General features: G+C 39.1%; 1 protein-coding gene across 1 annotated transcript; it reads left to right on the top strand.

Annotated features, from left to right (window-relative positions):
- Positions 1-3659: 3659 nt before the first annotated feature.
- On the top strand, positions 3660-22457 carry LOC148874225 (putative magnesium transporter NIPA6). Its single transcript, XM_088966987.1, has 9 exons — positions 3660-4071; positions 4174-4230; positions 4316-4406; positions 4503-4663; positions 4771-4898; positions 5373-5510; positions 19678-19770; positions 19858-19975; positions 21817-22457. The coding sequence occupies exons 1-9, from the start codon at positions 3906-3908 to the stop codon at positions 21945-21947; spliced, it is 1083 nt and encodes a 360-aa protein (XP_088823113.1). The 5' UTR covers positions 3660-3905; the 3' UTR covers positions 21948-22457.
- The last annotated feature ends 403 nt before the right edge of the window (positions 22458-22860 follow it).

Genomic DNA, 22860 nt, shown 5'->3' with positions numbered 1-22860 from the left:
TAGGGTGAATGTTTAGTAACTACTACATACATTATCAATTTACTCCCTACCCCAATATTATCCAACATTTCTCCCTATGAAGCCTTGTTTCATAAGAAACCTTCATATGATCACTTGCAGGTGTTTAGCTGCCTTTGCTATGCCCAAGTGATTCCTACGCCTCTAGAAAAATTCGTTATCAGAGCTGAACTTTGCATTTTTGTGGGCTACCCACATGGAGAAAAGGGTTATTGGGTCTATAGCCTTAAAACCTGACGGGTCTTTACTAGTAGAGATATTGTTTTTTCATGAAGAAAAGTTTCCTTACAAGACTATCTCACTTCCCTTGAAAAATTCTAGCCGAACTTCTATTATCCCACTTCCATCAAACTCATGTGATGATCTTGATTATCCGGGTCCAACCACAAATAATGGCCTACCTAAAGAATCAACTTTCACCCCATCGTAAGACCATGGACCTATTGATGCTAGTCCAGCAGCTATTACTTCACCACAGCCCAACACTCAAACTTGTGAGTAAGTTCAAGCTCCAATTTTAGTCCTAATCCATACCTCTTGTCCTTGACATCATACCACAACCCCAACTCGGCTCAATGATTATGTATGTGTCCTTCCACCCTCCATTGCCAAGTTAAACCATGCTGCTTTGGATGTTGAACCAAAATCCTATGCTTAAGCTGCCCAAGATCCCCATTGGTGCCAAGCTATGCCCAATGAAATAGCAGCCCTAGAACAAAACAAAACATGGCAAATTGTATCTCTACCTCTAGGAAAGCATCACATTGGCTCCAAACGGGTATATAAAATAAAATACAAAATTGATGGTGCTGTTGAGTGCTTCAAAGCTCGTCTTGCAACAAAATGATACACTCAGGTTGAATGCCTTCACTATCATGAAACTTTCGCTCAAGTAGCAAAATTGGCCACACTTCGTTGTCTTCTTGTTGTGGCAGCTGTCAAGGGTTGGGATCTTCACTAGCTTGATGTTAACAATCTTTCCTCCATGGGGATCTTCATGAATAGGTCTATATGATTGTCTCTCAAGGCTTTGCAACCACAAATCTCACTCATATTTGCAAGCACCAGTAATCTTAATATGGTCTCAAGAAAGCCTCCCGAATGTGATTTGCAAAATTTATACAAGCCTTAACTTCTCTCGGCTTCACACAATCCACTATTGATTATTTCCCTTTTTACTGCCTCCTCAAAGGACTCCTTTATTGCCATTCTTGTATATATGGATGATGCCATCATCACAAGCAATGACCATGATCATATCATCTCTCTGCAAAGGCACATTGATAACAGATTTGGCATCAAAGACCTTGGACCTTTACGATTCGTCTTGGGTCTTGAAGTTTCACATTCAGAAGTTAGGATATTTCATAGTCAACATAAGTATGTTTTTGATATTGTTCAAGAAACTGGACTTCAAGATTGCAAACCTTGTTTGACCCCAATGGAACAACAAAATCATCTTGTTGATTACTCTAGCCCACCTTATTTGGATCCTACATAGTATCGTCGGTTGGTAGGAAAATTGGTGTACCTCACTTTTACCCGACCAAAACTTAGAGTTATTCATGCATCAACCCCACCAGGAACATTTTGATGCAACACCTAGAGTTGTTCATTATATTAAATGCACTCTCTCTGCTAGATTATTCTTTTCAGCCTCAAGTTCTCTTCATCTCCAAGGATTTTGTGACTCGGACTGGGCAAGCTGCTCCCTCACTCATTGATCAACTATGGGATATTTCACTTTACTTGGTGACTCCCCTATCTCATGGAAGACTAAGAATCAGCACACGGTTTCATGATCTTCAGCCAAAGCTGAATACCATGCAATGGTTTCTACCTCATCTGAAATCATTTGGTTACAACGGGTACTTGCTGAGCTTACAATTACCTTATTCGAACCTCCAGTTCTTTATTGTGACAATAAGGCCGCTCTCCACATTGCAGCTAATCTAGTCTTCCACAGATGCACTAAGCACATCAAGATCGACTGCCATTTTGTTCGTGACCTTATCCGATGTGACAATCTACTCACTACACACGTGTCGGAACCTCACAACCAGCTGATCTATTTACCAAGGCTATCCTTGTTGATTGTTTTTTGGGTTACTTGTCCAAGTTGGGCATCAAAGACACTCCAACATGGGGGGGTTAGAATGTCACATGTTAGATACTTGAGTCGGTTAGAATAGCTGTATCTTGACAATTTGTACAAACTTAGTTATAACCGACTGAACTAATGTCTATATATACCTGTAATTTCTTCTAACTTAATACAAGAGTTCCCTTTATCATTTGGTACCTGTCTTCATAATTGGCTATAACCCTTCTCTCTCTTTGAAAATGCGTATCAATTAATCTCTCTTTATATGAAAATTGCAGTCTTTTGCTCGCAAATTTTCTTTACTGATTTGAATTTGCTCTCCATCTTTCTATAGTTGAGTAACAGTATGGGATGTGATCCTTTCTTGGAAGGTCACAAAGGTGAGAGAGGTTGCATTTTTTATAGTTGATGGTGGAGACGTGAAACACTTGATGATCTCATCCATGGAGTTGTTTTTAGTTGATATGTATTTGGGTATAAAACTAATATTGAAAACATTTAATAAGGTTGATTGGCTACTTAGGGGGTAGTTTGGTCATGTAGATTGTAGACAATTTTTGTCATTTATGTTAATGCTCATTAACATTGTTCTAAAAAAAGGTGAATTTTGGACAAGAAAAACTATTTGACACGGGAGGTTTTGAAAACTCATCGTGAGTTTAGAGAAATGCCAAAAGTTATGGTGAGTTTTATACAACCTTGGAGATTTTCCCAATACAAATGTGTCATGGGGTGCCCATGGGGCACATTGTGTGGGGTGCAAATAGGGGTGCAATGGAGCCAAGTCGAACTTTGGCATGTCTAGGCTCAGCTTGACTTGGCTAAAATACTACTAGGTTTGAGTTTGAGCTCAAATTTAACTTGACCTATATCTTCTTGCTTGAGCTAAGTTCAACTAAAAATTTAATGAACTGGAGTTCAACTTGAAAATAAATATATTTATATATTTTATATATATGATATTTTTTATAATATATACGATATCTTATATTATATAGAATATAAAAATATTTTTATAATATATTATAAAATATTTATTATATTCTATATATATATACATATGTATGTGTATATGCATGTATGCATTAATTAAATCAAGCTGGCAAACTTTCAAGTCAAACATTTTATTGGTAGAGTTTGAGCTCGAATAAATAATCAAGCTTACCTCAAGATTTAAACTCCATTAGTATCGAACTCAAATAAAGTCTAATTGAATTCGAGCCCAAACTATTCAATTACGCTTGTTTCGATTGCAACCGTATTTGCACCGTAAATAATTGTGTTTCCACTCTTTCCGAACTGAGCCAATATGGATTCAAGATTCAATCCGATGAACCTAATCCCATCATTAGGTTTAATGCCAGGTTTGGTTAGAATAAGTAGAAGGTTTAGTGCAACCGATTCAATGCGGCTCGACCATCCAGTGGTGTATGTTAGCAGGATAGGGACAGAAAAGATTGCGTACGGTACGATAAAGATAAACCGATACGTAACGGGTTTCGGACAAGGTATATTCTTATTAATTGCTTGTTCAAATAATGAACATTTAATTTCTGGCAACAACCGTCTCGTTGTGTAGACTGGCAGGTGAGATACGGCGTCGTTCTTTAACGACTTCCTTTGTAGGCGTCAGAGTTTCGGATTGCTCTTCTTGCAGTCAAAATCGGATTCATTGCCCTTTTGATTTCGATTGAATCCGCGTCCGATGAAATCTGCCTGAGATTGTTCCACTAGGATTTAAGAATCGTTTGTTTTAGATGAAAAATCGATCAATCGATGATTGATGGCGCCATCTTCCTCAGCGAACGGAGAAACAGCCGTTTCGCTCGCGTACACAGATAATTTAAAAGGGTTTGTTCTTGCAGTGCTCTCCAGTGCCTTCATTGGATCCAGTTTCATCGTAAAGAAGAAGGGTCTGAAGCGGGCAGGGGCGTCGGGTCCTCGTGCTAGTAAGTTAATTTGATGGCAACCCTAACCCTAGGCTTCATGATCTGGGTTTTGTTATTTTTAAGGTTGTAGTGATGATACATTGGTGCTTGTGTTGGTTTAAGGTGTCGGAGGTTATGGGTACTTGTTGGAGCCGCTTTGGTGGGTCGGCATGTTTACTAGTAAGTTGTGTTTTACTTCATTGAAATGTCTGACATTGTTGAATGAAATGTTGAGATTGATTCATGATTTTTTAAATCGTGGCAGTGATTGTTGGGGAGGTTGCGAATTTTGTCGCTTACGTTTTTGCTCCTGCTGTTCTTGTTACGCCGCTTGGGGCATTGAGTATAATTGTTAGGTGAGGTTGAATTTTGAATTTTGATTGGTTGAAGTGTTAAATGTAGTTGGTGGTTATGATTTTGATGGCTTGGATGTGTTTCATGGAAACGGGCAGTGCGGTTCTAGCGCATTTTTTGTTGGATGAGAAATTGCAGAAAATGGGAGTACTGGGGTGTGTTCTATGTATAGTAGGGTCTACGGTGATTGTACTTCATGCTCCTGAAGAAAGTCCTCCGAGTTCTGTAGAAGAAATTTGGGATTTAGCAATCCAGCCAGGTACTATCATTATTTTCATTATGGTTTCCTTGGTTCCGTTTGCAATTTATCATTTTTTTTGTCTTGTTTCTAACTTTCTCTTAATTGATTTAATATGTATGGTCCAGCATTTCTTTTGTATACGGCATCAGCTATAGCTGTGGTGCTGGTGCTGATGTTGCATTGTGCGCCACGATGTGGGCAGACAAACATAATGGTCTACATGGGCATATGTTCTATAATAGGATCTTTGACAGTAAGTAGTTCTTACCTGTTAGCAGAATCTATGGTCTACATAGGCATATGTTCTATAATAGGATCTTTGGCAGTAAGTAGTTCTTACCTGTCAGCAGAATCAATGGTTTGAACACAAAATTTTCTACTTTTTGTGTATCTGAGTCAAGTTATGAGGTGCATTAGATTCACAATTTTTTGCCACCTACAAACCAAAGCGGGTTGGTGTTGGATGATAGAAAAAAAAATTGTATGTTTGAGTCAGAGCTTGATGTATTGTCTTGGATCACTTTCTATTACATGTCTCATCTGATATTCTTGTTTTGTTATTTATTTTGGTAGCGTCAATACATTTTGGTTTTTCCTTTATGGAATCACCAGTTATTCTCTTTCATTTCAAGTATTCAGTTCTCATGTCCTAACCCTGCAACTGACTTTTAGGGTTCCTTTTGTGCAATGGGATCTCTATCTATAATGTGTATATTATGTTCTACAGGTAATGAGTATAAAGGCCATAGGGATTGCAATAAAACTGACAATCGAAGGTACAAACCAGGCAGGATATTTCCAGACATGGATATTTGCAATGGTTGCAATAACATGCATCATCACTCAATTAAATTATCTAAACATGGTTAGTACTTCTCAATCTACTTATCACATATTTGATTTGTGATATTAGACTACAACATTGTTTTCTTTTGGAAATCATTGAAGGTTTTCGTTCACTAAAATTTACATTCCGTTTGTATAAGGTGATTAGATATATATTTCAGTTTCTGTATCTTGCTACATGCCAATGCTCTAATCAACAGTTTTAGAGAAATTAGAATAGGAAATTACTAAGAAGAAAACTGCAAACTATAATAGGAAACTAACTAAACCGAAAATAAACAATCAGACCATCATTTCTACATGTGGATTTCACAGCTTCCCTCTTATCTGGTGGCAAATTAGGTGTCTTAAGTCTTTTTCTAGTAGACTCTTATGAGATCAATTAGGAGAAAAGAACTCTTTCTAGTTAATTTCTCCTTGTAATTTGCTCTTTCATTTGGTATCAAAGAATTAAATTGAGCCAGTTACATCAAATAAATAACTAATTTTTGTGTTTAGCTTCAATTTGGTAAAACAAAAGGAGATCCAAGCAAGAAATTATTGGCCTCACTTGTATGGGATATGCAACTGAAAAGAATGAAGTGGTGAACCAGGATTCATGTAGCCAATCCCATGTAGTTGGGACAAGGGTTAGATGATGATGACTCACATGGGTCAAATATTGTAAGTACAGTAATTACTTTATCACTGCATTGAGAATAGATGATTGCAAGTTGGACCTCTCCTTGGGATAACACCATATTATTTTGATAATTGCAACCGATTTGGGACTTTAGAGGTTTTCATAGATAGTAATATGCTAATATACTCAACACAATTTAACTTGTTACCATTGATGGGTTTGGAGCTTTCTGTATCTATGGTTTATTAACATATAATCATAGGGGGAGATATGCAACTGGTGATAGGATGGATGTGAGGCTATTTCCCACTTCAGGCCCATGGAAACTGATGATGCACATTTTGGCAGCTCCCTAGCTGGCAGGTGACTCGGATGCCTGGTTGAATAATTCCTACCTGGGATGTGGCTTGGATGTCTAGCTGAATGGTTCATACCTAGAAGGTGGCTTAGATGCCTAGCTGAATGGTGACAAGCTGGAGAGGTGGCTCTGATGCCTAGCTAAATAGTGACGAGTTGGAGAGGTGTCTCTGATGCCTAACTGAATGGTGACGAGCAGGAAAGATGGTTCTGTTGCCTAGTTGAATGGTGACGAGCTGGAGAGGTGGCTTTGTTCCCTAGCTGAATAGTGACGAGTTGGAGAGGTGGCTCTGACGCCTAACTGAGTGGTTACGAGGTGGAGAGGTGGCTTTGTTGCCTAGCTGAATGGTGACGAGCTGGAGAGGTGGCTCTATTGCCTAGCTGAATGGTGACGAGCTGGAGAGGTGGCTCTGATGCCTAACTGAGTGGTGACGGGTTGGAGAGGTGGCTCTTTTGCCTAGTTGAATGGCGATGAACTGAAGAGGTGGCTCTGTTGGGACTTGCAAGGAAATAATGTCAGAGTGCTCGAGTTGCTTTAGCCGGGGTGGGCACACCGATGCTTAAGTTAGCGAATCAGAGATTTTAAGATGGCCAAATGTGAGAGAGCTGGAGAGCTGCGAGAACTAAATTGCGCATCTACTAGGGTCTCAGGGGCTGATGCCCTTATATAGTTGGGCTGCGGTGGGTCTTGCGAAACGCTCCCGGAATCCTTGGCCAATTAATAAGGCTTGTCGCTTCCCTCCGATTCGGACAGGATGAAGATAAGGCCTATGGTTATGCGTCGTGATCCTGAAGGGTTCGGAGACAACTGGCAAGCTTCTAGAGAGGTAGGTCTCCAGGTCGGCGACAGAGGCAGATCGCCAGGTTGCTAGGTTGGCGGTAGAGGCAGGTCGCTAGGTCGGCGGAAAAGGCAAGTCGCCAGGTCGACAACAGAAGTAGGTCGCCAGGTCGGCGGTAGAGGCAGGTCACCAGTTGGGACCCCATTTTGGCTAAGGCAAGTTGTCGCCTAGGTGATGTTGGTATGTAGTCCAACTGTTCTGATATGCCATGTGTCATGATGTTAGTGGAGGGCCAAATCTGCCCTCATCAATTGCCCCCCACTCAAAAGCTGAGATCAACTCAGTGAAGGGAGTAGATTCATGCTTCGTCGTAGGTCCTTTGGCCTGTTACCAACATATTTTGAGGTCGGCTTAGGGGTCCTTGATGTTGAAAGCGGTTTGGCTTCCCCTTGCTATGTGTGTCGATGTTGAAATTTAAATAGCAGGTCGGTGTCATGGCTGCACTGTGTCAGTCCGGTGCTGGTCACCTACTCCTACGATATGCCACAAGGAGCTCAACCTACAGGGGCAGCTTTACTAATTGTAGTTTGCCAACTCGCATGGGAACCTTGAAAGGCTCAACCCATAAGGGCGACTATAGTCTGTTGGCTGCTGACTCCTGTGGGAGCCATTGAGGGCTCGACCTATAGGGGAGACCTTGCAAACAAGGCTAACAAGGCTCGTCCGGGCTGATTATGTGTGTCGCTAGGTTGGCGGAAGTAGGTTGCCATCTTGGCGGTAGAGGCAGATCACTAGGTCGGTAGGAGTAGGTCACCAGGTCGGCGGAAGCAAGTTGCCAGTTCGGAGATAGGTCTCCAGGTCGTTGGAATTTTGATAGTCTAGTTTTGCTCTCAAAACCTCAGCCTACAGACACCTCGTCACCTCGGCAAGACTGACCTGTGAAGGTGTCTCCACAACCTACTGGTCATCAATTCCCACGTAAAGCATGGAGGGCTCAATCTGCGGCGCGACCTCACAGTTTGTTGGCTATCAACTCCCACGAGAACCATAGAGGGCTCGACCTGTGGGGTGGCCTCACATTCTATTGGCCGTCAACTCTCGCAAAGAGCATGTAGAGCTCAACATATGGGAGTGGCCTCATAGTTGGGGAGATTCTGTCCGGGCAAGACTATGAGAACTCGTTTGGATTAATCACTTTGCTTCTACCCCCCTAGGGGGTTCTTTCGATCAAGCGCTATTGTTGATGCTTGAAGGTTTACTTGAGGCTCAGAGAATTGGGTGAGGACATAGCCTTTTGTAGCGTTTCCCATAGACGACGCTAATTCATGATGCGCGATCTAGATACTCCTAGCTGGAAGACGATCTTGAACTCTGACTGGGAGCTGGACCAATCTGCAAAATCATGGATCAGAGAACCCGGGGTAGCTAACCCGACGAGGTCGCTCCGATGCTTAAGTCAGTATTTATGCTATGAATGCGAGCTGAATATTTGAGTGCTTGAATGCTAGTGAGCAAATTAATCATGCGTACCTTTGCCTTGAAGTTTCATGTCCTTATATAATGTAGTCATGGGCCTTACAAAGAGCTCTGGGATTTTCGGGCTGTGCAGATTAGGTTTGTTCCGTTTTTGAAGGAGAGCAATATGTTGATAAGGTTTATCGTTTACCCCCAATTCAGGTGGAGCTAGGACGAGCCTCATCGTGAGCCCGAGAAATTTGGGGTCCATTGTGGAGGCCTTTGAGGTTATGTGGCGTTTCTGCTCATTAGCTCCGAACTGGCACTTCGTTTCTTTAGTCCCGAACTGGAATGGGTATCGAGGTGTCTCTACGCCGAGGTGGCGGGATACTCGAGCTCCGAATGTTGCGAAATGGGCTCGTTCGGCTAAGTTGTCACCCCTCGAGCAGATCGTGTCTACGTGTCTCCTTACTAGGTCGTGCCAAATCACCCTTCATCAGAAACCATATTCACTAAATACTCTTATTGAACTGTTTATTGCATTAGTTTCCTAAGGTGGTGGTGTTTGGCATGGATGTGATTTTTAACGGTTGCTTTGATGAGTTTTCCACATAAGCATGTTATAGGAAACGTGCGAAAAATGTATTTGCAAATGCTTGTTTCCCTCAAAATAGCAATGCAATATATCAGAAGTCGATGTAGGGGTGTTGGAATAAACACCTTTTGATGTTTTGAGTTTTGAGAATTTGGGAGAAGTTGTAGCAATTCCCCATCTTAAATGGTTCATTAATAGGTGAACCACTAGAAAATTTAATAGTCGTAGCATCCTAACTGCAGCATAATTCTTTAATATACCACTGATCAAAATAAAATTTAAATATGCAAAGCAGAACACTTCAACTGGAAATGTTTTCCCAATGCTTTCGGTGTTGCTCTGCTGATTAAGCCAAAATGTCAATGCCAAAAATGGCAGTTGTGCCAAACACTACCTTAAGTCATCCAACTCTGTGATATGGTGAGAGGCAGCTTAACAAACCAGAGTTGAAAAAGAGTTAACTTTGTGGGAATATCTCTACCAAATTGAAATAGATTGTTGTTTTTCCTCTTGCACATTTTATACAGGAAGGTCATTAGTTTGCCTTGTTATTCTTAATTTTTGTTCAGTTCTGGAGCTTTGCCTTTTTTTTTCTTAATATTCAGCTTTTGCAAATATATTGCATTCATTGTCATCTATCAAATGAAAAAGAGTCTGGATGGAAGTGTTTCCGGAAGCATATTTCTTCCAGTAGCTAGGAGAACAATGTATAAATGTTAAACTGAGAGGGATAACAATATATAATTTCATACTCAGAGAGGTCCCTGCTACCGTAAAGGTGCAAATGCTTAGTGAGGTGCATTGTGTGGCTCCTCTCCTTTCCTTTGAGAGACTTGCTAGGGGTTCCTTGTGACTTAATGAAGTAACTCTCTGGGAAGGAGGACCTAGTTCTACTAGCCCATATTCATAATGGCAACTTTGCTCCATTTCAGTGGTGGATCCTCTTAAATATCTGCTCCATTTTATACAACTAAGCCCCAAAATAGCTATTTAATGTTAGGTACACATGGTTCTACTCTGTATAGGAGTCCATTGTCATATCACATGCTATATTATATCCATTACTTATTTTTTACTGTTCTAACTTAAGAAATTTAAAGAACAAAGAAAGAAATGAGAAGAACAACAGTAGAAGAAAGGTGGAGAGCGAAGAGAGAATAACAAGGAAAAGTCGAACTTGACTCCCTTGACTGTTGACCTAGGATATATTTTCATTCAATGACATTCAAAATTACAACTATGCCCCCAGTTATGTAAAACAGAAATGAGAGAAATAATAAACAGAAAAAGAACAGATTTGCCCCTGTCGACTAACTTTAACACTCCCCCTTAAGATGGAGCTTATGTGTCATAAAGTTCTAGCTTGTTACAAATGTACTCCATCTTTGAATGACCCAAACTTTTGGTGAAGATATCAGTTCCTCGGTTATTTGACTCGACATAAGCTGTAATAGTATCCTTGTTTATCACTTTATCTCTCAGAAAATGATAGTCGACTTTATTGTCTTCAGTTATTTCATGAAACACTGGGTTGGAGGCAATATGTGTTGCAGCTTGGTTGTCACAGAATAATCTAATGGGCTGCCAAACTTGAATGTTCACTTCCTAAAGATGTCTCAACCAAATCAACTCATAGGTGGCATGGGCCATTGTCCCATGTTCAGCTTTAACACTACTAGAAACTACACTTTGCTTCTTGTTCTTCCAAGTAACAAGGTTTCCACACAAGAAGGTAATGTAGCCTATGGTAGATTTCCTATCCATTGGAGACTTTTCCCAATCTACATCTGAATACCCCTCTAGGGACAACTCTCTCCCTTTCTTGTACTACAACCCATGACCTGGAGCACCCTTTAAATACATCAACATCCTCACAACACCATCCCTATGAACAGTTGTGGGGTGTTGCATGAACTGGTTGAGTACTCCAACACTAAAGGAGATGTCAGGCCAAGTCATAGTGAGGTAGATCAACCTGCCTACAAATTTCTATATCTTGTAGGATTTTCTAATGGCTCCCTTTTACATTTGTCATCTTCACATTGGGATCCATAGGAGTCTTCATTGGCTTGGATCCTAACAACTTGGTTTCATCTAACACATCTAAAACCCCATAAAGCACTTCAAGGTTCCTAGATCTTTGGTTTGAAAGAGTTGCTATGAAAGTTGTTTCATCTCACTAATTCTATGTGCATCATTGCTGGTAAGAACAATATTATCAACATAAACTACCAAGATGATCTTCTCAAATGAAGATCCTTGCTAAACACGGAGTAATCAATGCTGCACTATTTCAAATCAAAATCTTGCACCACACTGCTAAACTGAGCAAACCTTGCCTGTAGTGACTACTTCAGCCCATAAATAACCTTCTTCAATTTACATACCTTACCTGTCTCCCCATGAGCAATTTACCTAGGAGGTTGTTCCATATACACTTTTTCTTGAAGATCACCATGGAGGAAGGCATTCTTAATGTCATGCTGAAACAAGGGCCAATCAAAGTGTGCAGCTAACAAGATGATTACCCGTACTGATCCTATTTTAGCCATTGGTGAGGTCTTTGAATAATTCACATCATTATTTTGTGTATATCCCTTAGCAACAAGATGAGCTTTAAACATTTCAATGCTACCATCTAGATGGTGTTTAACCATATAGACCCACCAACAACCAACTGCTTGATTTCTAGGAGGTAAGGAAGTAATATCCCAAGTATGGTTGGATTGAAGAACATGAAATTCTTCATTTATTGCCTTCTTCCAGTTGGGAGATGTGAGGGCTTCTTGAACAACAAATGGCAAAGAACCAAAAGACAAAAATGAGGTAAACCACTGATTTGAAGTTGATAATTGAGCAAATGAAGCATACTGGGAAATTGGATGATATGTGCAAGCACGCTTACCCTTGCAGAGAGCAATAGAGAGATCAAGGTCTGACTATGATGGATCTATCGATGGCAAAAGCACAAGTTGGGTTGGAAGTTGGAGATGGTGCAACTGTCGGCATTGGTTCTATTTGTTGATCACATCTAGAGTACATTGTAAATCAATGGTCGAAGAGGCTCCTCAACAATGGGTAAGAGGATAAATACACCACTGGAGGAAAAAAGGAAGAGGAATGAAAGGGGATTGTTCACACCCAAAAAAATAGGGAAGACTCTCTCTCAAAGAAAGTAACATTGGGAGCAACAAATGCCTTCCGAAGGATTGGATCATAGCATCTGTACCCTTTTCAAGTCCAAGAGTAACCAAAGAAAAAACACATCTAATAGCTTGGGAGTCAATCTATTATAGCGAAGACCCAATTTTGTGAACAAAGTACATGCAACCAAACACGTGAGGGGGGAAAGGGGGCAAAGAGATGCAGAAGGAAATAAGATAGAGAAAGGAGACTCACCATCTAAAATTGAGGAAATATAGTCTATGAGGAAGCATGAGGTGAGTACTACATCACTTCAATAGACTTTAGGAACAAATATCTGAATCAATAAGGCATGACCAGTTTTAACCACATGATGGTTCCTTTATTTTTCCACCCTATTTTGCTGGGGAGTGTGCAACTAGAAAGAATACTCATGGATAATACTATGGAATCAAAGTAAGGGCCTGTTCGTTTACTTTGAAATCTGACATCTGAAAGTGCAATAATTACATTAAGAGGTATATTGGTATTGGTGAGCTTTTCTTTCCTCTGAGCTCTGAGTGCAGAGAATGCTGTTTTGAATTTTGAAAATGATCAAATATCCATTTTGACCCCATATATGATGGTTTCTATTTGTCTTTTTGAGGGTACCATTGGAAAACAAAAAGTTGTATGATTGCACTTTAAGAAATAAGAGATGAGAGGAAATGAACAACCAATTTCCTCTTAAAATTAAAAGATTCCTCTTAAGAGATAAGTGTTAAGAGGAAACGAACAAGTCCTAAGACTAGAAACTATTGTGTTATGAATATTCTTTACCATTGTCAGATTGAAATACCCCAAATTGATTTCTTATCTCAGCATGAAATGATAGAAAAAAGAGAACAATTCTGAGTTGTCCTTCGTTAAATAAATCCATGTCATTCTGGAATAGTCATCAATAAAAGTTTCAAAATATTCGAATCCATTATATGATGACATACAACTTAGACCCCATACATCTGAGTGAACTAAATCAAAAGGACTCAGGACTCTCTTATCTTCTCTAGAAACAAAAGATATTCTATGATGTTTGCCTAATTGACACGACTTACATTCCAACTAGTTATAAAAGCTAGGGTGAGAGTCAACTTCTTCAAAACATGTAGGAATGGATTATCAAAATGACAATTCCATTGATGTGGGGTAAGAGATGAATGAAGTGCCTTTTGTGGACCATGGTCATCCAAGTAGTATATTCCTCTAACATCATGATTGCCAGCAATCGTCTTCCTCATCTTGAGATATACAAGACACAATAAGAAGGATATAAGGTTATTGAACAATGAAGAGATTAAGTAAGCTTGCATGTAAACAAGAGGCTAAAGAGAAACTTAGGTACATAAAAAATAGTGTAAATTAAGGTTAGAACCAAGAGACATATTACCAGTACCAATAATGGAGGAAGAGGAGCCATCAACTAAAATGACAGTCTGAAACATGGGGAGAGGTGACAAAGACATAAACATGTCTAAGGAGCCAGTCATATGGTCTGATGCTCCAGAATTAATTACCTAGGTTGAAGGTTTGGAATTAGAAACAAGACAGGCTATACCTGATTTTACAAGTGTAGCAGTGGTAGCACTAGAAGAAGTAATCTAGCGAAGCCTCTCATACTCCTCATGTGTGATGGAGATTGTCCCTTCCCTTACCTACACTTGGAGTAGGTGTATCGTCTGCAAAACCAGCATCCCAAAATCATCTTCCACTATTGCATGGTTGGCCCAAGTGGATGGAGGGGCACAAAGATCATAGCAAAAGTTAATTGTGTGACCTCGGCCACAGTGTGAACGCTCACGAACTGAACCACATCCAGTACAACCTCTTACACCTCCTAACCCCCACCATTGCCACCCTAGGCCCTCGACCAAAGCCCCTCATACCACCACCTCTACAACATACACCTCTGCCTGCAAGACCTCCACTGGAGACTACCAATGCAGCCTACTCTAAGGTAGGAGCATGGTCACTATGTGGAGTTGAGGCTCTTCTTATATGGGAGAAAACCTTATATCAAGATGGGAGGTCACTACTGCTTAAGATCTTAGCCCGCACCAGTTCAAATTCAGACCTCAATCTTAACAAAAATTTTGCAACATCTAGGTGTTCTCTATGTTCTTGAAGTCAATGGATAGGGACTAAAAAACATAAGTTTGTTCCTTAAACTTTTCCAAGAAGCATCTTCAACACTTTATCCCTTGTTGTAGAGAGGAATAATCTTGGTACAGCCAATATATTCTTGTAGCATTATCTTGTCCAGAATACTAGGCCTATAAATGGATGAAATTCAAATAAAATCAAGAAAGATTCAAATTTGAATTTGAATATTCAAATTCAAATTGATATCCATGGATGTCAAAAACTCAAAATTGAGTTCGATTTTGACTTAGTCAATTATTCGATTCGATTTGAATTGATTCGGAGTCAGCCATCTACTCTGGTTCTGATATGAATCCAAACTAGTGCAAAATCTCATGTATGCATGATATATTCCTGGTTTAGTGATTTCCTCATCTTTATAAGAAATTGCAAACTAAAAAGAAGATAAAATGATGCTAATATCTGTAAAATCGCGGCAATAGCAAGCTTGGCTGTAGTTGTGGCCTGTGGGCAAATGAGATTAACCTTTGGTGCCCGGTGGACGGGGATAATACTATAATAGTGTGGAAAGCGATAGGAGTGGGCCAGTGTAAAACATCTCTCTATCTTCTTCCTTTTCAAGCAAGGAGATAATTGCTTAAGTTCCTTAATAGCTATTGTTGGTATTATGACAGGCAGGCAATCATTGATGGTAGTGGCTACGATTGGAGGCAATTCGTCAATGGCGATAGGTGTGACAAGCGGGCAACAGCAAGAGGCATTGGTGGGCCAGTGGCTAGTGGGGAGCTGGGTGATAGGGTTAGCATTCATTCAGACTGAGCAAGGCATGGGAGAGTCGAGAGACTGAGGAAGATTCGAAAATCAAAATGGGGCCTAATCGAATTTGGGGGGGAGGGGAATTGTTTAGGTTTTAGTGTTTACACTTTTACTGTGTCTAGAAACATGAGATTGGCAAAGGAGTGTCTAGAAACACTGCTTGGCATGATCCTAAATCTCCTTTGCTGTGTCTAGAAACATGAGATTCACACTAATATAATTCCCCATACTATCCATAGGGAAGTCATAATTTGGGTATTCTCTTGTCCATTCATTATACCATTTTGATCCACTTTTCAAAGAACCCTCCTTAATGTACTTCAATTTAGCACACTCAATGAGTGACACCTCAACCAACTTGGCCCATTGTATATGATTAGTACCATCAAGTTTCACTGTGGTTAACTGAGAATTCATGAGTTCTGATTGCATAACAAAAGCAGGCTTAGAGCTACCACTTGATGAGGCCATGAATCAAGGAAACAAACCACTAATTTACCACCAAAACAATTTATCAAACATCTGTTATACAGCTACTGTAACACTACTTTCAGCTTAGGCAAAAACCAAAAATAAGCACACATTCACTTGAAAACACCAAGGTAGCCTCACACACTAACCACCAAACCATCAAACTACCACCACCACAAACCACCATTTAAGCACCACATAACAGTATATGACAGCCGCAACATCCACAACCAACCTGTCATCTCTCCCAGGGCTGCGACAAGGAGAAGACTTAGAATTCCACTACCAGCACTTCAAACAACATAATCTGAGGCATTAAAGCCTCTTTTCCTAAGGGGCAGTCCTTTTGTGTTCCTTTTTCCTCTTGCAATGAATAGAGTGTTCTATTCCTAGGGCACACAAAAGGGTTGTGTGAACAGTGAACTTCCTTTACTGCTTTCTATATTTTAACGTAAGAAAGTGAAAGAAAAGAATAAGAAACAGCAGTAGAAGAAAAATGGAAAAGTGAAAGTTGACTCCCTTGACTGTCAACCCAGGATATATTTTCATTCATTGACAGTCGGAATTACAACTGTGCCCCCAGTTATGTAAAACAGATATAATAAACAGAAAAAGGGCAGGTTTGCCCCTCTCGACTAACTTTAACGATTACTATTACAATTTCCTCTATTTTTTTATTTGATCTTATTGTTTTTTTAGGATGACCAAATTTGATTTATGCCTTGCTTGGCAAGGCCATCTTCTACTTGAATATATCTTTAAGCTTGTAGTCATAGAGAAGTCTGTGGCTTGAATCCCTAACTGAAGAAGCTGCTACTTAAGGCTCAAAGATTACTTTGCCTTTAATAAAGTTTGAACTCATGATCCACAATCTTCATACTTCAGGTCCTTTATGTTTAAGAATATCAAGGTTATCCAACTTGTGTCCAATTTTAGTATGAGTGGGTCCTTTTCAGCGGCTGATGTTATGGCCTATCAACTTCTGTGAAGCTACTCCCAGGATTGTACATACTCATTGACTCAACTCATGTCAAGGATTCAGAATTTGGACTCTTCTTTGAACTGATTATAACATAGAAAATTAACACATAATACAAATGGGTTAGGTAGAAAAAGCTAGCCTATTAGAAGGAGTTCTTGGCACAATTATTTTCTGTATAGTAAAATTATTTCGGTATCACCAATAAAAAAATTGTCGATTGACTTGTATGAGATGAAAAAAAATCCTGCACATTCTCTCAGTTTGTGTTACTTCAAACCCTGATTTCACATGTGAAAAAACTAGTTTTACTGCAGCTAATTTGGTTGAAGTTTATAAATTGATTTTTCCCCAGTCAGTAACTACTCTTTGCCTCCTAATGCTTCTCTTTGATTGGTACATTCAAGTGAAGGTGGAGAAGTATATATTTTATGTTAGCAGTCCATGACATAGAGAGTAACCTAAAACATTGCCCATTAATACATCCACACAGTCTTTTGCTAGACTGATCTTAGTGTCTAGATTTACTTGTAAAATGTTATGCAATATTGAGCAATTTCTTTTTGCTACTATATTTCAATACCCATTTACCTTTTTGGTTCAACTAACCTCTTGGAATCTCAGCTGGAGCAATCAGGTGAACATCAACCAAGCAATGTTTTAAAACACGGAGGCGTGACGCGAGGCGTTCCACTACCTAGAGGCGTGAGGCGTAGCTCAGAACGTAAGAGGTGTAAGCCTCCTTAAGAGGAGGGGGGCCAAGAGGAAGGGGGGATCTCATTTTTTTCTTTATTTTTAATAAAAATCTTTTATATTAAGAAGAATAAAGATGCACAACACTTTCTTTCCCCTTGTATTTTCTTCCCTTCCCTTTCCTTCTCTTTTTCTTCTCTTTCTTTCTTTTTCTTTCCCTTCCCTTTCTTTTCTTTTTCTTTCCTTTCCTTTTTTTCTTTTTCTCTTTTTTTTTTTCAGTCTTTTTATATGAGATGTGCATGAGGTGCATGAGGTGTACACCTCTAGCAATCCTCCTGAAAAAAGCGCATGAGGCGTACACCTCTTGCACCTGAGGCATACGGCTCAGAGGTGTCAGAACCTCTGGCATACACCTCAGGGCGTTTTGGGAGCGCCTCGCCTGAAGGCACGCCTCCAGGCATATGCCTCCCACACCTTTTAAAACACTGCAACCAAGTGACCAACTAATTAAAACTGAATCATATTACCTCCCTAACCCTTTACTGGAGAGTTAGTCTCATTTGTTACTACACTCTAACGAAGGTTCAAAGTATTGATACACCAAATACACATGAACAGGTGTATCGGGTGTTTCAATGCTTACTAACTTCTTTTTTTTCAAGTTTTCTTAAAAATTGCTTCAGGGTGTCAGTTTTGCATGCGTACCCCCTGAAACCACTCAAAAAATCTAAAACACCCCTTATTTGGGGTATCCAAGACTTGGTGATACAATGCGATATGCCCAATCACGCCCAATATTGGGCGTATCATGTTGGAATTTTGAACCTTGACTGTAACTTACAATATCTACCTTCCTGGATGACTGGAACTGCATCTAAATGCTACAGTTGTGACCCATAAAATCCATCCACCTATATTTGGAGCCTTTATCCCTAGTACATTAGTTCCTTCTACTGAACATAACAATGATCTTAAGGACCTAGAACAGATGTTTCCTAGTCTCCTCTTCTACTCTTGATTTTTCTACTGCCTACTTTTTGAACTATATTATCTTGCCACTACTTTTGACCAATCAAATGCTTGAAACTTCAAGTGAGATTTTCCATCATGTGGTTTACTCTGCTACCAACACAATATTATTGAACAAGAACTTTATACAGGATGCCCAGCCCTTTCCTAAAGATTTTTCTAGAGAAGTCTGAGCAGCTGTGGCTAGAAAACAACTAGAATTTAGCTAAATAGTTCCTTGGTTAGTGTAGGCCTGGTTTGCGTCCTATTGAGCCACATATGTTAAACTTCTCATGCTTTAGATATGTTTACTAATTATAAGTTGACTGACTTGTTCATCCAAATCAACTCTAGAGTATTGGACAAGCCAATTTGGGGAGAATAACAAAGCTAAATCACAAGTTTCATGGCTAGAAAACACTTTAAATCACAAAGGAAAAAACACATAATTACAAGCTTGTCCTTTTCTAATTTCAGGTTTCCATGAAACTCACTCTAATGACAAACATCCTTGAGTTTTACTAAAATAATTAGGTATTTGAATGGCCTGATTGGTTTCTTTTAATTAAAAGCGAAAATATATTTTCTGTTAATTTGTGCAAAAACAATGGATTACAAGCTTGTCCTTTACTGATTTCAGGCCTCTGAATCTCACTTCAATGAATAACACCAGCCTTGGTGAGAAAATTTCATTAAAATAATTAGGTATTTGAATGATCTAATTGGTTTCTGTTAATTGGTTTGAGATTCTTATTTTATGGAGTCCAAATTCCATTTTATAGGAAGGGAATGGGAACGGTAAAAAACTCTGATACAATATTAGCACTCCTTGATTTTTTAGAACACCAAAGTATGAAGAAATATGAAGCTTAGAATATTATATTGTCATTTTTAATCTGTCACATTTTTGAATCCTGATTGATTTGTCCTAGTTATATCTTCTTAAAGTCATGTTTCTTCTTTTAACTGTTTAGATTAGAAACAAATAACTCACTCTTGGTATGTAAGATGCAAATTATTATTTCTGCAATATGCATATTATTCTTTTACTATAAGCACTTTTCTTCAAACATAAATGTGAAATAAAACAATTTGTATACATCATGACCATCTTTTGTATGTTTTCAGGCATTGGATACCTTCAGTGCTGCAATTGTTTCTCCCATCTACTATGCAATGTTCACAACTCTCACAATTTTTGCAAGTGCTATAATGTTTAAGGTATTCATTGGATCTATATAATGCAATCATATTACATGTATTTGTGCATGTCATGTTTCAAACTAATATTGTTTTTCTTGCTTTTAGGATTGGTCTGGTCAGAGTGCAAATAAAATAGTATCAGAGATCTGTGGATTTATCACTGTGCTTTCTGGAACCACAGTATTGCATAGTACTAGAGAACCAGATCCACCCCCTGTTACAGGTATGTATCGAAATGCATAACACCAGCTGAAAGGGGAGGGGGGACATTTCTTACCCCTTCTCTTTCCTTTCCTTCCCTTCACTTTCCTTTTTCTTTTTTCTTCTCTTTTTTCTTTTTCTTTTCCTTTCTTTTCTTTTCATTTCCTTTCCTTTCTTTTATTTATTTTTTTTCTTTCTGTCTTTTTGTATGAGGCATGCATGAGGTACATGAGGTATATGCCTCTTGCAACTAAGGCGTAGCCTCAGAGGTGTCAATTCCTTTGGCATATGCCTCGGCGTTTGGGGTGCCTTGCCTGGAGGCGCATCTCCAGGTGTATGCCTCCCATGCCTTTCAAACACTGCTTAAAAATCTGAGGAAACTACTTGAGCTCTACTGTCAGGTACAAGGAAAAAGAAATAAAACCCAAATATATATCAAGAACAACCTCTGTTAAGAGAGACAATTTTCTGAATATTCACCCTAAGGTTGTGCCTGAGCATAACATTTTGGGGTAGGATTGGACGTCGTAAATAGTGACAACCATTTCCATTTCAAGTTTAAGCAACCTCTGGACCCGTGAGGATCCTTATAATTATGTTTAGTGCTCAACATTTGAGCCCCATCTCTCTCTCTCTCTCTCTCTCTCCATTAATGCCATTATTTTTCTCCTATATCACTCTAATAGCTGCCCTGCTCTTCTCTATCTCATTTATGGGGAGGGTCAGGTTTATTTTATTTTCTTTTCTTGATCAATTACAGAAGTGACTTTTATTTGATAAAAATGAAAAAAAGAGTACAATTTTCAGTTTCGGATGTGTCTAAGCCCTTTACATCTTAGTCTTACAAGCAAGCTTGAAACAATTGTTCCCTATAAACCCCCTGCTTGGCTAGTGAATCTGCCAAGCCATTTGCTGATCTGCTGATCCATCTGAATGAAGCCACTACTTTTCTTGGTAATGCCTTAATTTCCCATAAAATCTACCTGTCTTTCCAGATTCCTTGACTGTTTTTGTTAAGCCACCTCAATACCAGCATAAAGTCCCCTTTCACCTTCAACTGCTTAGCAAGTCTTAGTGAGCGCAGGAGAGCTGACACTTCTGTTCTTAGTGAGTTTCCAACTCAAATTGGGCCAGAGAAGAGTCACTATTATCCCATAACCATCCCTAGAGGCTCCTCTAATACTAGAAGGACCTGGATTGCCAAGAGAGCTTTCATCAAAGTTCAACTTTATCCTGTTACTTTTTGGGGGGGATCCACTGATGTTGAAGCCTAATCTTAAAGTGGAGTCATCTGCCACTGCTCACCAATTTCTCATTAACTCATCTACTGAAAAGCACTTAAAATTGTCCATCATCTTGGTCCAATGTATTGCCTTCACATGATGCTTTCAATAACAACCTCTAATGTCCTGCATTGCTCAGCCTGTTGTTCCTTTCCTTTAACAGCCTGCTCTGGTGGCTCTCCATATCATCTTTCATCTTCTTTTTGGTTGAACCACTACCTGTGAACTGAATAAGCTAGCAGCATTCTGAGGTGGAACCCATCTGAATCCAAAGAGAGCAAAAGTGCTCCAAAATTGGGAAGGATCAGGTTTGGTTTGAAATAAGTTAAACCCATTGGGGTTGAGTTGATGCCAGCCTTTACTGCACCCAAATGCTGCCCTCTCATGCTTCACTTATTCCTGCTATGTCTTTCTTATTCATTTTTTTAATAACCTTGGTTTGTTTAGTAGCAGAAAGTCATTGTAATGAGAATGATCAAATGGTGAATTTTAGCTGTTATTTCTTCCTTGTTCATTATTTTAACTACTAACATTTTACTCATCAAAGATTGGTTTTACATCTTTTTGGTGAAACATACAGATCTGTATTCACCACTTTCACCTAAAATATTATGGCATATCCAAGGCAATGGAGAGTTGTGGAAGCAGAAAGATGAAGATGGGTCATCCCACGATTTTGGTACAATTTTCAAGCAAGACTATTTCTCTTAAACGACTTCTTGGTGGTTTTATGCCTAAAAAATTATAGATCATTGAAGGCTCCCAAACAGAAATTGGCGCTCAAAATCTGCAGTTTTGCTGTACATACTAGGAGATGAAGTTGATTACATTTCTGATTTCTGGGCCCGATTTGGCAATTCAATTGACAGCTGGAGAATCTTTGTTTGATTGTGCAGGCCAAGTTTTTACGGTCATTTATTGAGTTTCCTTTTCCTTGAGTCAATGTGTTTGTATGTTCTTTTGCCTTATCGTATGAGTACCAGTATTTCTAGAATTTTTGTCGTGTAATGTCTTTTTATTTTCCTTCTATTTCATTTTGTTTTTCATTTTCTCCAATCTGTAGATCAATTTTTTTCCTTTTGTTGTACAAACCCAATTACTTGTAAGGGGGTTTGTCTTAGGTATTAACATCGTAGGCTCTAGTGACAGTAATTATTTATTTATTTATTTATTTGCTTCACTTTGATATTTAAATAAGAAAAATTGATTTTTAGGTTTCCATTTGATTGGTATCTATCATGTTATAGTATGATTTTAGGCCCCATTCACTTTTCGGTAAGTTATTTATCCAGGTAAATGCAAAAGCTTACTTAGGTAAATGCATTTACCTATGCTCTTTTATTTCTCAGGTAAACAAGGCAATGATCATTTTAGCCATAGAAATCCATTATTAAAAGGGACATTTTTATCCCATTCAACTGTTGGCAACTTTCTCCCTATGTGGGAAAGTAATTTGCCCACTTAGGAGATAGGTATCACTTTCTTGGGTAAGTGATACACAGGAAAATAAACTTTTCATGGTCCCTACATAAAGCTGAAAAAAAGAATATGGGATTCTTGATCAATGGGAACCAAAATCCCATTGACCAACTTTCCCCCCTCTCCAAATCCCAAAAAAAAGAAT

Source organism: Nelumbo lutea, chromosome 1 (genome assembly GCF_056320005.1).
Source record: "Nelumbo lutea isolate HS-2025 chromosome 1, American lotus-T2T, whole genome shotgun sequence".
NCBI classification, from domain to species: domain Eukaryota; kingdom Viridiplantae; phylum Streptophyta; class Magnoliopsida; order Proteales; family Nelumbonaceae; genus Nelumbo; species Nelumbo lutea.
This window is presented reverse-complemented; position numbering and strand designations above follow the sequence as displayed.

Excerpts from the sequence above, each read along its gene's own strand:
- LOC148874225 (XM_088966987.1), top strand. The coding sequence starts at position 3,906 with ATGGCGCCATCTTCCTCAGCGAACGGAGAAACAGCCGTTTCGCTCGCG. Across the intron at positions 4,231-4,315 it reads GTGGGTCGGCATGTTTACTA|TGATTGTTGGGGAGGTTGCG; the intron begins GTAAGTTGTGTT and ends AAATCGTGGCAG. Across the intron at positions 19,976-21,816 it reads AGATCCACCCCCTGTTACAG|ATCTGTATTCACCACTTTCA; the intron begins GTATGTATCGAA and ends TGAAACATACAG.